The following is a 14,265-nucleotide window of genomic DNA, read 5'->3' on the forward strand; positions in this document are numbered from 1 at the left end:
GGGTGGGCAGCACTGGCAGGGCAGATCATTCCCACCCAGGCACAGGGCTCCGTGCACGGTGGCTGCGACCGGGCCCTCCCCGGCACCCCTGCCATGACCAGCTGCCCCGGGACCCCGCACCGACGGCCGCCGAGCCGGACCCTGGGCGCCAAAGCTGCCCCACCGCGCTCCGCACGGCCCGTGCTGGTTTCCACCATTACCGAGGGCTCGCTTCAGCCCAGGGGAGCCCCACACACCGGGGGGCTGCAGACTAGCCATCAGTGGTCTGGAGAACTGCTTTAAGTTTTAAAAGTAGGAGGAAGCCTGCAACACTGCAGTGAAGATACTTGTTAAGTCTAGAGCGGGGAAATTCGAGTTTACAGAAAGCGGCGGGGATCCCCATGACCAGCACAGACGTCTACCCGGCTGACAGCAAGAGCTGCGTGACGGCCCAGACAAACGACCCAGCTCAATCCCATGTAATCAGTATGTTAATTACTCCTACGTCTTACATCTCTGCAAGTCTCGGATAGCGTCAAACTAACTTTGGCATTTCTCTTAGAATTTTGTCCCTTGGGCTGCTGCTCTTGTATCCCTACGCGTTTACATTATAAATTCAGGACTTGCCTTGCAGATCTGCAGCCGATTAGACAAGAAGATACCAAGACTGGTGAAACTGTGTGTGTGTGTGTGTTTGCGGGGAAGGGACAGACAATGAAGGTAGCTCTTTGTTCTGGTGTATATTCATTTAACAGAAAAAGGCAACAAATACATTCTCTTTGGACCGCTTTGTTACAACACAACAGCCCTGTCCCTTCCCCCCATTAAGAGCTGGAAAGTCTCCTACTTGAATTCTTTGCTGTTTCTGAGAACCACATCAAAATCAAATGAGATATTTCTGATCATTCTGAAATTTCCATCCTAAACCAAACAAAAAGCCGCTTTACTGATTTCTTCATATATTACATAAACACGAGATGGAGGGGCTGTGCAGATCATAGCCAGCTGTGCTGCCACAGGTGCCACGCTAAAGGCACAGGTGAGTCAACATCACCTTGGCTAAAACAGCAGCTAGCTCCTCGCACTGCTAGCAATTGCATTTGGTAGAGCAAAAAACCCCCATTGTCATCTCACTGCTATAGATTACATATTGGCAATCATTAACACTTGCCGTGAAAGTCACCATATATTGTCCCTTCACAAAAAAATTGCACAAACTACTTCTTTGTTCCAATTCCTATATCTCCATGAAATAAGAGTTAAGTATGGCGTAAATTAACTTTACTTTATTAGAATGGTGCAGTTACCCAGAACTGACGGCAAGAAACGTCCCGTTACATCAATATGGTTATCAAGCGATTAACTGATCTAACTATCCACACACACACAGAGAGAGGGAGGAAGAATGACTTATAATAGACAGTAAAATTACACCAGGACCTAACTAATTTAACATTCAACCACTTTCTGAGTGATTTAACTGGGATGCCACTGTTCATTTCCACACAGCATGCAGAATATACAGGCAGGGACGCTGGTCAATGGGCCTTTGTTTCACTAAAGCTAGTTCCATCTTTTCTTCATTACAGGCAGCACATACTTCGTTGACTGTGTCCATTTTTTAGATCACAGAATCACAGAATAGCAGGGGTTGGAAGGGACATCTGGGTCATCTAGTCCAACCCCCCAGCCAAAGCAGGGTCACCTACAGCAGGCTGCACAGGACCTTGTCCAGGCAGGTCTTGAATATCTCCAGAGCAGACTCTACAACCTCCCTGGGCAGCCTGTTCCAGGGCTCCGTCACCCTCAGAGTGAAGAAGTTCTTCCTCATGTTCAGACGGAACTTCCTCTGCTTCAGTTTGTGCCCGTTGCCCCTTGTCCTGTCGCTGGGCACCACTGGAAAGAGTTTGGCCCCATCCTCCTGACACCCACCCTTCAGATATTTGTAAGCATTTATTAGGTCCCCTCGCAGCCTTCTCTTCTTCAGGCTGAAGAAGCCCAGCTCCCTCAGCCTCTCCTCGTAGGAGAGACGCTCCAGTCTCCTCACCATCCTCGTAGCCCTCTGCTGGACCCTCTCCAGTAGCTCTTCATCTTTCATGAAATGAATGATGATCCCATGGAGAAAAGTTCTGCCCTTACTTATGGTTTTACAATCTGCTGTGTCACATTTCAGTAAGAATATGGCTCTTCCTGCGCCAGAAGTGGATTTTTTCCACCCCTCTTCCCTATTTTCTGATGGTGGTGAAAACCCACCATTGAGACTCCATGATCAGTTAGATGCACTTGCACTGCTGACACATCATCACTACGTTCTCCTGTGGATTCCACGCCACCGGAGCAACGGCTGTAACAAGTCTTCTCCTCTCCTCTGCACAGAGGACTTGCAGCTCTAGGCTGGGTACGCAGCTGTACGGGAGCTGCACATACACCTCACCCCTCTCCAAAGCTGTACGGCAAGAGGCATCGTGCCTCCAGGTACTCTGTTCTGTGCTGGCCAAAGCAGCATAACACTAGGAACAACTTCACCAAAGCATTTAGACGTGTGCTTAGAGCTCATTGAGGCCAATGAGATGTGCATGCCCTTTAAGAACTGGGCTGATTTGAGAGGTGCTATGTTGTGCACGCCAGCGCTCAACGGAAAATGGCAATTTTGGATGGCTCGACAGCCATCTCTCCCCTGAGAAACTCCAAGGCTGGCTTAAGTACATAACAAAACTTAACCCTTACTGTCTGAATCAGAAAGAGACACTGAAGATAGAACCAGCTTTCCCTAAATGCAACTTTGACATGCGAATTGTTTGCTTATATTAAAAACTTCTGTGAAGCTAATTTAAGTGCTAAACCACTTTTAACAAAAATCATAATTTCTCCCTTTGAAATATGACTTAATGAGGCTGGACATTGTTTCGTTTTGGCTAAATATGCACAAATGGTGTGGGTGGCAAGCTGCAGATGGACATACTCGTGCTTTTCACGCTGAATCCGAGGCAGCCATTCCTTCGAGAAAGCTAGCATCACAGAGGTTTTGGCATTTATCTGGCTTTCTGAAAGTGGGTGTCTTCTCTCAACCCATCTACTTTACCTTAAAAGTTTTGAGACCCCTAAAAGCCCCTACTTACCACATACTTAATGTTTTAGATTTCTAGATCTACAGAGAGTAAGTTTCAAAAATGCCACGACAGATCTCATCATGTGAATAGTGGAAATATTACATAGCACTACGAGTCTGGTGAAAAACTTGCCTTTTCTACCCTAAACGTCGCGCGATGCTCACAGGAGCGTGCGACAATCCAAGGCGGCGGCCACAACGAAAAACTCCCCAGTGTCCCGAACGATTTACCCGCTGCAACGGGCTTCTTGGCTCACCAGCAACTTCACAGGCCGGAACAGAGCGCACGCTCACCCTGTGCTTGGGTCTGAACGACGACACCGACAGCGCCCACGGAGCCCGAGGGGCTGCGGTGCTACCACCTCCCCAGCAAAGCTCCCCCGAGCCGCCCCGGCTGCCCGGATCCCGGCTGCCCGAACAGGGAACGCACATCAGGAACATGGAGGAGACAAAACCAGCAACAGCAGCCTCAAAACTGACCACGCGTCAGCCACAAGCCTCCTGTGGTTTAGGCTGACTGCCGTCACGCAGCCACGACTCAGCTGATGTTCTGAAACACGGACTCCACCGCTGCTACGTTCTGCTTCATACAACTGAAACCACAACCCCATTTCTGTAATTCTAACGACAGTGTTAGGAACGGACCTGCCGTGCTCCTTGGGCTTGTAAACTGCCTAGAACCGCCAGAAACAGTAAATTCTGGGTGCAAGGTAGACAACAAAGATGAGATGCTTTGATGCGCTTTCAGTAAACATTTCATGCTTAAAGTTTCATCCTACGAGGTGACAGCAGATGTTCTGAAGTGTATTGAGTCCTTACAAATTCATCACAGTAAGGTTTTCCCCCCCATGATGTCTTTGCCGCTTCGCTGCATCCTGTGACTAAGTTAAGAAAAGCCACTGTATTTGGCTTGGCAATATAGCCACATGCATATATATATATACACACATAAACAGATAGATACAGTTAAAGACAAAAAAGTTTAGCAACTGACCCAAGGCTGTTACTTTCTGCTCTTGACACGGGTTTTGTGTTCTGGGTGTAGCTCTGACAAAGGTCTGGGAGCAGTTGGGGCAGTACTATAACTTTCAGATAATTCCTATCACTAAACTAGCTGTATTGTATGGAAAAAATTACTGTTGCTATGCTTCCACTTACGTTACAGGTTGTAAATAATTCTTTTTTTAATAAGCCAACAAATCAGAAAAAAAAAAATCTTACCTTTTTCGAAACTAAGCAGTTTTAGCAAAAGAAATACTTAATATGTACCACTGATGTTCCACACATTAAAAATACCTGTATTTTGACCTACCACCACAGTTACCACTTGGTGTTTAACAGGACACGACACCAGTGAGAGAAGAACAGCTACAAGTTACGAGAACCCCCTTTTCCCAGTCTCATAGGCACTTTATCAGATCCTATCTCCTCCGCCTAGATTTGCAAGGCAAATGTAGGGTTGCTTTTCTTGAGACCAGAACAAAACTCCCATAGACTTCAGTGATGCAGGATCAAACCCATTCCCTTTATAACAGGTCCTTTCAAGCAATTTTACCCTAATTTTCTACCCTGTGGCTGAATTCTAATGTTTGCAGAGGCAAGCTCTTTAAGTGGGAAAGTAAGGAGCAAAATGCAGATCCCAGAAGCAAAGGCAGGGGTGAAGAAAGCTATTTTACCTGCTGGGTTGGGTTGGGGGATTTATTTCATCAGAGACGGAAGGCGGGAGTTGACGCAGCAAACAAAGTCACAATATACCGCTGTTATGGCACCCTTTCCATTACTACTGCAATAAACACTTTTTTTTCCAGGCATATTCTGTTTCTTATACTTTTATGGTGAAAAAAGTACTGTCTCCAATGTGCCCCATCAAGTTTCTCCAGTAAAACTACAAAATCAAATTAGACTTCTGGGTGCTGCAGATATCTCGCTGGACCCCCCCACCCCCAAACACACTTGTCCCCAGTGTCACTTAATTATCGTGTAATCAAAGCAGAACTACAGCTGTGCCTTATACTTGGATAAATTACAGGAATACTACGGTCCTGAACTCTACATAGCTGTTTTTCCTGAATCTACACCATACGCTGCTGAACAACAGAAAAGACCTTTCTCCAGAAAGCAGCCCATCAGTGCAGCACAGCTCTTCCCCCATCTGCACACACAGCTCCACTTCTGCTGACTTTTTCTCTGCCCTGCAAACAATCACCCCTTTAACTTTCCTAGTGTGATTCACTGAAGCAGACTGCTCCTGGCATTCGAAAATATGATTAGATCAGTAAATTTAGTAGTTTCTTCACAAACTTGATTCTGCGTGCATTTACCCTCTTTAACAGAAAATACAAGCCCAGAAACACTTCCAGTACAGTTTGCTCAGCCAAACTCCAGGCACTTTCTTCTCTTTTTTCTACAAGACCACTGCAGCTCCAAGTCGGCAAGATTAAAATTATTAAAAAACCCGCATGAATTAAACCCCTTACCTTACAAGGCTTTTTCACCCTTCAGCGTTCGCCCATTGTGAAAAACCGAGTCTTGAGCAGCTGCAGCTACGCACACGCACACAGACATGCACAGAACAGGGCTTTCTTCAGCTCACTGGTATTTCAAGTCTTTCATGTGATATCTTTGGCTGTACTTGCTTAATTCATTCCTGCTGCTGCTCAAAGGAAGTCAAGCCTAGCGAGGGCTGGCTCTGCAGCAGTCGCTGTAGCTATTCCTGACTAACAGGACACGAGGGTTAAGTTCACCTTATAGGCACCAAGAACGTAAATACATTTCACAGCCAACAAATTCCTAAACCTTAAGAGGCAAAATGCACAAAATGCCTTAAGACACAGTTTAGCAAGGGGGTTACAAATGTCAAAAGTTTTTGCTAGAGAACAATACTCTGTGCCCCAGCGATGCTTCTGGAGCTCTAAGGATGTCTATTTATCATGGACTGTGCATATTCCCTTGGAGCAGTTACCATGAGAACACAGCAAACAGGATTTGAATGTAAATTGCCATCTAGAGATGTGGGGGGATTTTTTTTTTTTTTTGCTGGGAGCTGAAAAAGAAAACTTCCCAAGCTTGATGAAGTACAGACGTTTTCTGTGCATACATTTGCATGACAATGCCTGCAATTCAAATACTTGGTAGAGTGCACCAGAAGGAAGAAAAGCTGAGTTCTTTGCTCGATATTTACAAAAAACAAATTCTTCAGGTTTGGGATCAGTAGTTGCAGTTCCTTGAATGCCCATCCACGTCACGCAATCACATATGAAGGAATTCATAAAACATGAAAAAATCCATCAGGTGGCACAAAATGCAGAATTATTGCCATGCCTGCAGTCAGCTGGAGGTGGCAAGAGCCTTTGCTGCTGACAGGTTGGTTGCTGCCGCAGTCAAAATACTTCTCACTTCTAAATACGACACTGAACTACACAGCAATTACCGTATTTTAAAAATACCCCACCCCTCGGCATTTTATTCTTCCCCAGCACTGTTCCGGCACTTCGTCGTTCGGGCCACCCCCTCTCGGGTCCCTCCTGAAGCAGCGTTTGCTCCCCGTGCGTCCCCCCACCCTGCTCAGGGGGGAAAATTGCCACAGTTACTATCTGAGATCCAAAACCGACCCCCACCGCTTGTGGACAGAGCCCTACCAAACCGAGTCCTTCCAGCAAACTTGGCAACCGCGCACGTACTTGCTGCAAAACACGCAAAAATCTGTTTGCCCACTCTGCCCGGAGTTTCACGCGATCTTGGCAGCACAGCGCCTGCTCCCTCCCCAGCAGCACCCCATCTCCGCGCTCCGTCCCCAGCCCCGAACACCTCGACTTTAAACTCCTTGCACCACCGCCTCCGAAAGACAAACCCCAACGCACTTAGCAAAGGGACGCCTGGCCAGCCCTGCTGAGTGAGCAACAAACCTTGATGAAGGAGGACGTGGCTGTCTGGGCGACTGCCTGGAGAGCGGAGTGACCTACTTCAGCCCAGCAAGCAGCGACGCGGGGAGATGGGGACAAAGGGACAAGCCGGCGGCTCCCGGGCAGCATCACCGCCGCGCCGCGCCGCGGGAGGGATGGGAGCGATCTTTCGGAGGTGACACGAGACAGGCACTGCCTGCGCGGGGCGAAACCCCGTGCAGGAATCGTCTTGTTCTTTCAGCCAGGGACCCAGACCCACACGTGGCATTACCGCCCGCGCTTTGCGAGCGGAAGCGACCGCTTTCCTCGCACCCACTCTCCTCACCGCTTTTACCTAAGGAGTCTTCCAGCGCCTGAGCTGATGACTCCAGCGATGTGCCAGAAAACGATGCAGCTGGGACATACCCCACAAGCCTTGACCTGAAGCTACACAGTTCTGCAAAACCCAAGGCGACGCGAGCCAGGTAGCTGCACTAAGCGGCGCTGGCCAGGCACGAAGCCCCATCTTACCACTGCGCCTTCCTGGCTACAAACAATAAAGCCTTACGAGCTGGTCACAGGGCTAAGGATAAATAGTTTGTATTTGGCCCCATGCACTTGCCGGCCCGCGAGATCAGGCCCACACGCAATGTTTTTGGGAAATGGTCGCTCTCCTCCCAAAGGATGGGCCTGAAGAGCAGCTCCCTGAGCCTGACCCAGGCTGCCCCAGCAAGCCCGATCTGTGCTCAGCGCCTGGGGCTCTGCTTCCTCCAGAAGCAATGACAGAAGTAATTGGCAGCCAGAAAGCCTTCTTAAAACAACTATTTATTGAGAACAACTGAGATTAAAGAGGGATTTTAAAAATAGGCAATAAGGATCTCTAATACATGAACCACTTCTACAGCTGTAAATGAATACTAGACCTGAACTTTCTACAGATACACACCCAGCAGCTGTGCCTGGGCCATATAATCTCTTCCCTTCACTTTCAAAGTATGACAGAGTAGCTATTAACGTGATGATCAGCCTTTCTATTCCCTTTTTCTCATGGATAGCAAGTTACATTCACCCTGTGATCTGCTAGCTCCCAGTGCCAGAGAACATAGCACCTTTGCTGCAGAAGGGCTACCCCAGGGCTCTGCAACTAAATGAGTAAACCATAAAGATGCCTCCACTTAAGGCCTAACACTTTTTAGCTTTTAACTGCTGGGCTCAGCATCTTTGAAAACCCATAAAGGCATCAGCTCCCCAGTAAGGAGACCCAGAGTCTGCTGAGTGACTGAGGTTGGTGTATAAAGCACACGCTTGGTACACAGCTGCAGCAGGGTGTGCACAGAAGTTTGAAGCTGGACCACTTTATTAAGGGGAAGTTTTTAAAATCAACACTTTTAAAAGTCAAGTTTTATCCAGATGCTTAGCAATCCTGTGCTGAAGGTATAGTAGAATATCTTTGAAGTTCAGAGTCTCCCTCCCTACATCTTTCAAAGTTTTATGTCAGTGCTGGTCTCAGTGCAGCAGCATTAGACTTGCACTGTCCTCATCTGCATTTCTGCCAAAAAAATCTCTCTACAAGGCAAACTCAGCAATTCATACAGTCAAGCCTCAATACGGCAATATTGCGATTCCAGCTCGACAAGCCGTTCACACGCAGCGTTCAGGGAACTCGTCGCTGCTCCACGCCCTGCATACGATCACCCTCGCAGTGGGGGCCAAGCTGTTCTCTCGCGGTTCCGCGCGCCGCGCTCCCGCGCTGTCCTTCTAACTGGTGTTTAAGGTCGGTATCACGCTGTACTTACGTTTGTAATGATTCAGAGCTATTTTAAGAGCACAAGCTTAATTCAGACGCCAAGCGAAATAGGTTCGCATCTTCTTTCGTATTAGGGGACACACTGCTTGCTATTCCAGGGCGTCTCATGGCCACTAATGACCTGTCCCTCAAAGAAGTACACTGCAGGTGCCGACAGCCATACCTTGATCCTTTTAAATGGCTCTGTCCCCAGAAGCGATGTTAGCAACCTTATTGCCTTGATAGTAATTTTCCCAGAATGAATATGGAGCGTGATAGGACTCCTGAGCAGCAGTAAGCCTCACAGAATTTATTACAGACCTTTTTCTACCAGTCTTCCTTTGGATTGCAAAGCTATTACTAGTTTCACTCTTTCTGTTGCTCCCAGTAACCCCTACCCTGCAGCAGGTTTACAATACAGGTTTAATTTTGTCGTATTTCTTTACCTTACCTAATTAAATTTTAAGATTAAAAAAAATAATATAAAAAAACCTCCAGAGAAACAGAATTGCCCCTTCAGAGCTCACAAGCTTCAGAGAAGGCAGTCTTTATCTTGCTGGTGGCAAGCCCATCACCGCAACAGAGAATGAGAAAGACCATAAGTGAGCAGACAGGGAAGCGAGTAGAGACCCTGCAATCCTGTTCAGGTGGCACACACCAACACAGGTTTCCTAAACAACAAGAAACCACAAAAGCAAAAACAAAAAACTTGATGTTCTTGTCTACACCAAATATTTCATGCCAACTCTAACGAAGCCAGGATTTTGCCTATCAGGACCCAACCGGACTCAGACCGGTAACGAGAAGGAAGTGGATACACCTACCTACGCGTAGGGAGAACCGCCGTGTCTGAACCTGTTGAAGTCTCAAGAACAGGGAACTCCAGAAACAAGCTGGAGCAACTGAGGTTTTAAGAGACCAGCACAGACAAGGCCGTGCGGATGCTGGAGGTGGGGTCCACTTGCAAAGGCTGTGCCAATATTATGCCACTCGTTATGATCATGCCAATATATTTTCTGAAAAAAAATCCTAAATGGAGAAGGGAACTTGAGAAGGCAATTGAGCCAATCTGCATGAGGCTGGCTCCTTCTGGCCAAGAGGAAAATTTCTGCCTCTGAAACGGCTCGCATAGGAGGTTCAGATCTTAAATTTACCCTGAACTGTCTCCTGAGCGGCACCAAGGCTTCGTAACTTCATTAATAGCAGCAAGCTGGAAGAAACATTCAGCTGATGGCTGTTGCAATGGTTGTAGCTTATTGTAAAAAGACAGTCTTTTTCAGTTTGTTTTTTTTTTTTCGTGTGCGTGTGTTGGTGGTGTTGGTGGTTTTTTTAATTTAAGGTGCACAAAAAAGGATAGATGGAGACCAGAAATGGCAAGGTTGCAAGGAGGAATCATTATCAAATAGAACAGGGGGCAGGAAAAGAAACACAAGACCAAGAAACAGAGAAAGATGCGTCAAAGTTCAAAAGGATGAAACGATACATAGTTCTGCAAGCTGCACTGAAGACAAGGGAAGTTGAGGAGAAAGACCCTTCATTAGCAGAAAATACTCATTAAGCATACCAAATGGAAAAGTTTCCATGCTATGGCTAGTTCAGAACAGACTGGAAACTGCAAAAACAGATACAGTGATTGTTCGGGGGTCTCCCAAAGATTAATGGGTCCCCTGTTCTTCTGTCTGAGGCCTGCTGGCTGAAATGTCTTGTGACAAAAGGTCGTGTACTCTGCACGCTCCCTTCAGGAAATTGCACTAATGAGCGCGGATCCCGCTTTGATATGTAAATGTTCAGTGGTTTACTGTACATGCTGAATTGTTTTTGCTCGCCACCGTAACATTTAAAAAGTAAACTTCTGATCAATTGAAAGAATAAAACAATTACTGTAAATTCTCACATCTCTTATCCAACATGAATACACTTTCATGTCTAGAAGAGCAGAGGAAGTCCTGTCTGCTGCACGTTCTGCTTTCGAAAGGCCTGAATTTGTCTTCCACCTGCTCAACCTCATTCACCTACAGAATTGAAACCTAATTCCAGAGTAAGACAGCTGTCGGGCACCACCAGCTCCTCCCCTCCAGAGTCACAGAGGATGCTCAGGGATGGGTGCGTCGTCTATTCGCACCCAACCCAGAGAGCCATGAGTAGCTTGAGAGGCTTTGTTTGCTCCTGATAGCACAACTTCTGCTCTCCCCTTGCCGAGTCTCTCTGGTCCAGCCCCCTTTAATGCTGCGTATTTCAAAAAAGTAATTAAAACAACCCTACCTTTCACATCATATGTTATTTGGCAAGCGCTGTTTAAGTACTTTTTGAAGAGTGCCATTTTAACACTCCACATTATCGTCACTGCAGAGCAAAAACTATGGACGGAAAACACACAGAACACTCAGTGAAGATTTTTACTTTCTTTCGCTCCCTTTTTCTCCGTTTCAGTGGCTGATCTGAATATTTCAAGCAGCCATGTTTCCACCCAGCCCTGCAGAGTGAGTCACGTATGCGGTAATCCCCAGTAGTCCACGCACAGCTACCGTGTCTCCGAGCCGTGCTGGTTCAGAGCTGTGCAAACTCACCCACCTTATTTGACTTTGTCTAACCGAAAAGAAGCAACGAGTTGTACAGCAGGATAAACTATAAAGTGTTTAACGTGATGGGCATGCACAGAATCCAGCTGAGCTACAGAGGAGCCAAACGCTTGCTTCTGCGCTCGCACCACTGCAGAAAGAGCAACACCGACAACGTCACAAGACTGGCGGTAAAAATCGCTGTGAGACATGGAGGGGGACAGGGAGCACTGCATGGCAGACAGAACCTAAAACAGCGAATCCCAAAAATGCATTTTGAGAACACCTTCCTGGCTGAAGAACGCCATCAACAGGTATTATATACAGCTTTCCTTCTGATTTTCCATCAAGTCTTCTACTGAATCAGCTACAACAGGTAAACTGTGTGACCCTTTTCTCTACCCCCGGTCTTCAAATAGGATTTCCCATTTGGTAAAGCCATTGAATTGAGTAAAATCTGCAATCAAATTAAAGCAGAAGGAAAAAGAGGACAAACACTTTTGTGTAAGATTTCAGTGACTTTTTTTACACGTACTTTGAAAGGGACTGTCTGCAGGAATTTCCCAGTCTGTTCCTGTATGCACTCCTGCCATTAGACACGGTTTCCTGAGACTGAGCTGTCTCAAGCTCCTTCTGCTTGCGCAGCTGCTAATTCTGTGAGAACTTTGTTTTTAACGATAGTAAAATATATGTGCAGATAGAGTAGCATATGCCAAATTCACCAGGGATGGAGCATTCCAGTGGGTAAAGACTGGCAGAGCAACAAGAAACACGGGAGTGGGAACTCGGTGTTTTCCTTGCCATGGAAATGCGACAAGTGCCTGGTTCTTGCATCAACCATGGCAAATCCTTGTGACTTTGGTCCTGTGGAGATGAGCCTTACTCAGATGCAAAAGGACAAGTAAGAAAAACGTGTGAGTTACTGAAATTCTTCTTATACTCCAGTGGCAGCAGGCGGGCTTTATAAGGGTCACGAGGCTTCCAGGCAGCAACGGGAGCAGAGGAGGGAAAGGAGCTCTGCAGAACTGCCCTCCCTCCGCGATCAGGGGCTCTGCCCCATGCGCAGGCTCGCAGAGCCCCGCTGCTGGCCAAGGCGCTGCCACCCCGTGGGCTTGGGCTACCTGGTGGCTGCACACCTCGGAGCACCACACGCAGGTCTTACTCGCTGCCAGGCTGTTCCCTCTTGCGAAGGTGCTCACAGTCTGCACGTTATTTGACACACCATGAGTAGCAGTGCAAAAGTTACCAGCTGCCAGTAACCAGTTAGCAACTGAAAACATGTAAAGTCAAGGACGTGCCGTACAGATAACACAAAAACCTGCAATGAAATCTGTCAGGTTTGATGTTTTAGTGTCCTGATTAACCAGACATCCCAGAGAAATGTAACATGGAAAACTGGATTTATAGCAGAGTCATCTATTTCTAAGCTGCCATGTGAAAACCATAAACCAGATTCATTAGCACCTCTGGCTGCTGCATTTTCTACATAAGCAGACCATACATGAGTAATGGTCTATAAAGCCAAAAACAGATGCACAAAACCCCCAGAGTGTGAGGACCAGGCTAACAATATTAACTTCAGCGATCAGTATACCATGACCGCTTGATTTGTAGAGAGCCCTCCAACACATCTAAATAAGTCTCCACACTGCCTTTCATTGTCTGTGACTGAAAAGGCAAATACATACAGTAAGCCTTAGTGTCCAAATCTGTTTTAAAAATATAATTCTGTAACAGAACTAAACAGCCAGCATGAAGACACCTAGACTTCTGCATAAATTGTAAGACTAAGAGTCTGATGTCAGAGTAGGTCATTCACATCAGTTTTGCTGTCTGCACCACCATTCGCTGCCTCTAGTGATTTAAAACAAGATTTGCAGTTTTGACATTTTCTTCCTAAAAAGGCTCTCACAGACTTGTCAAGTGTGCAGTGCTGCCTTCTACCTCCCTTTTATAACCACCCTCAGAGCCAGTCATTTATCAGAGTTGTGAGCAACGACTACTAAAAAGCTGCCCAAAGACAGTGCTCACATACAAAAAAAACCAAAAGCCTTTCCCAGTGCCCTCACCTTGCAGAGTCTTTTACAAAGTCAGTGACAAACGCCACCCTCTGCTTCACACAGGGGTAAATAACCAGACAGGCAACAAAAGATTAGGCCTGAGACATACAGAAAAAAGAATTTTCAATCTTACCTTCTGCACGTTGGGCTTGATGCACCGAACAAAGAAAGGATTTGAAGAGCTCAGCGTCGCCATCAAAGAATGAAGCGATTCCTAGAACACAGGTAGAAACAAGACAGCACTTCGCAAGCTGACTTTTTGCACAAGCAACATAGCCCGGCAGAAGCTCCTGCAGCTCAGCACTGCAGACAGTATCTAACTGCAACACCTAGTGGCACACACCAGAAACGACTGTACCGTCCAAGCTCTCGCTAGTGAACACACAGAATCAACACATGGATGTCTGTTTCTTCCACCAGCCCTTCTGATTGAAACTATCACCACCATTTTACAGTGCAAACAGATATAGAGATTGGTATGAAGAAAACTGTTCATAAAGAAACAACTAATTGGAAAGTTGCCGTTTCAGGGATCTTTTTCAATGACTGCTCAAGACTTAGGATCCACATTCCCAATTGCTAAACTCGAGCAAGTCAAAAGGAATGATAAGGGGTCTCAGGTAAAACTGAAATACCCACAAAACCAGATTTCCCCTTATCATTTCAACCACCTCATACCCACTCATTTTCCATTTTCCCTGCCATCAGCAGCATCTTGTGCACAGGGAGTTCCTCTCTCCTGTGCGGTCTCAACCTTTCTTGCTAAAAGCACACTCTGATAATAAATGTAAGTCAACAAGAGGGTAGAAAAAATTTTAAAAATATTTCTGAAAAAGGAGTTACTTTAGAATACAGTAGGCATTATTTTGTCAATACTAGATTTTAACCCCCC

At 46.6% G+C, this 14,265-nt stretch overlaps 1 protein-coding gene across 1 annotated transcript in view; it reads right to left on the minus strand.

Moving 5' to 3' along the window:
• Window positions 1-14,265, minus strand: part of MYO10 (myosin X) — a 171,446-nt gene that overhangs the window by 43,547 nt on the left and 113,634 nt on the right. The window contains exon 19 of the mRNA XM_075417122.1: window positions 13,507-13,587. Within this exon, the coding sequence (XP_075273237.1) occupies window positions 13,507-13,587 (81 nt within the window). The remainder of the gene's footprint in view (window positions 1-13,506; window positions 13,588-14,265) is intronic.

Source organism: Opisthocomus hoazin, chromosome 3, assembly GCF_030867145.1.
Source record: "Opisthocomus hoazin isolate bOpiHoa1 chromosome 3, bOpiHoa1.hap1, whole genome shotgun sequence".
NCBI lineage: Eukaryota > Metazoa > Chordata > Aves > Opisthocomiformes > Opisthocomidae > Opisthocomus > Opisthocomus hoazin.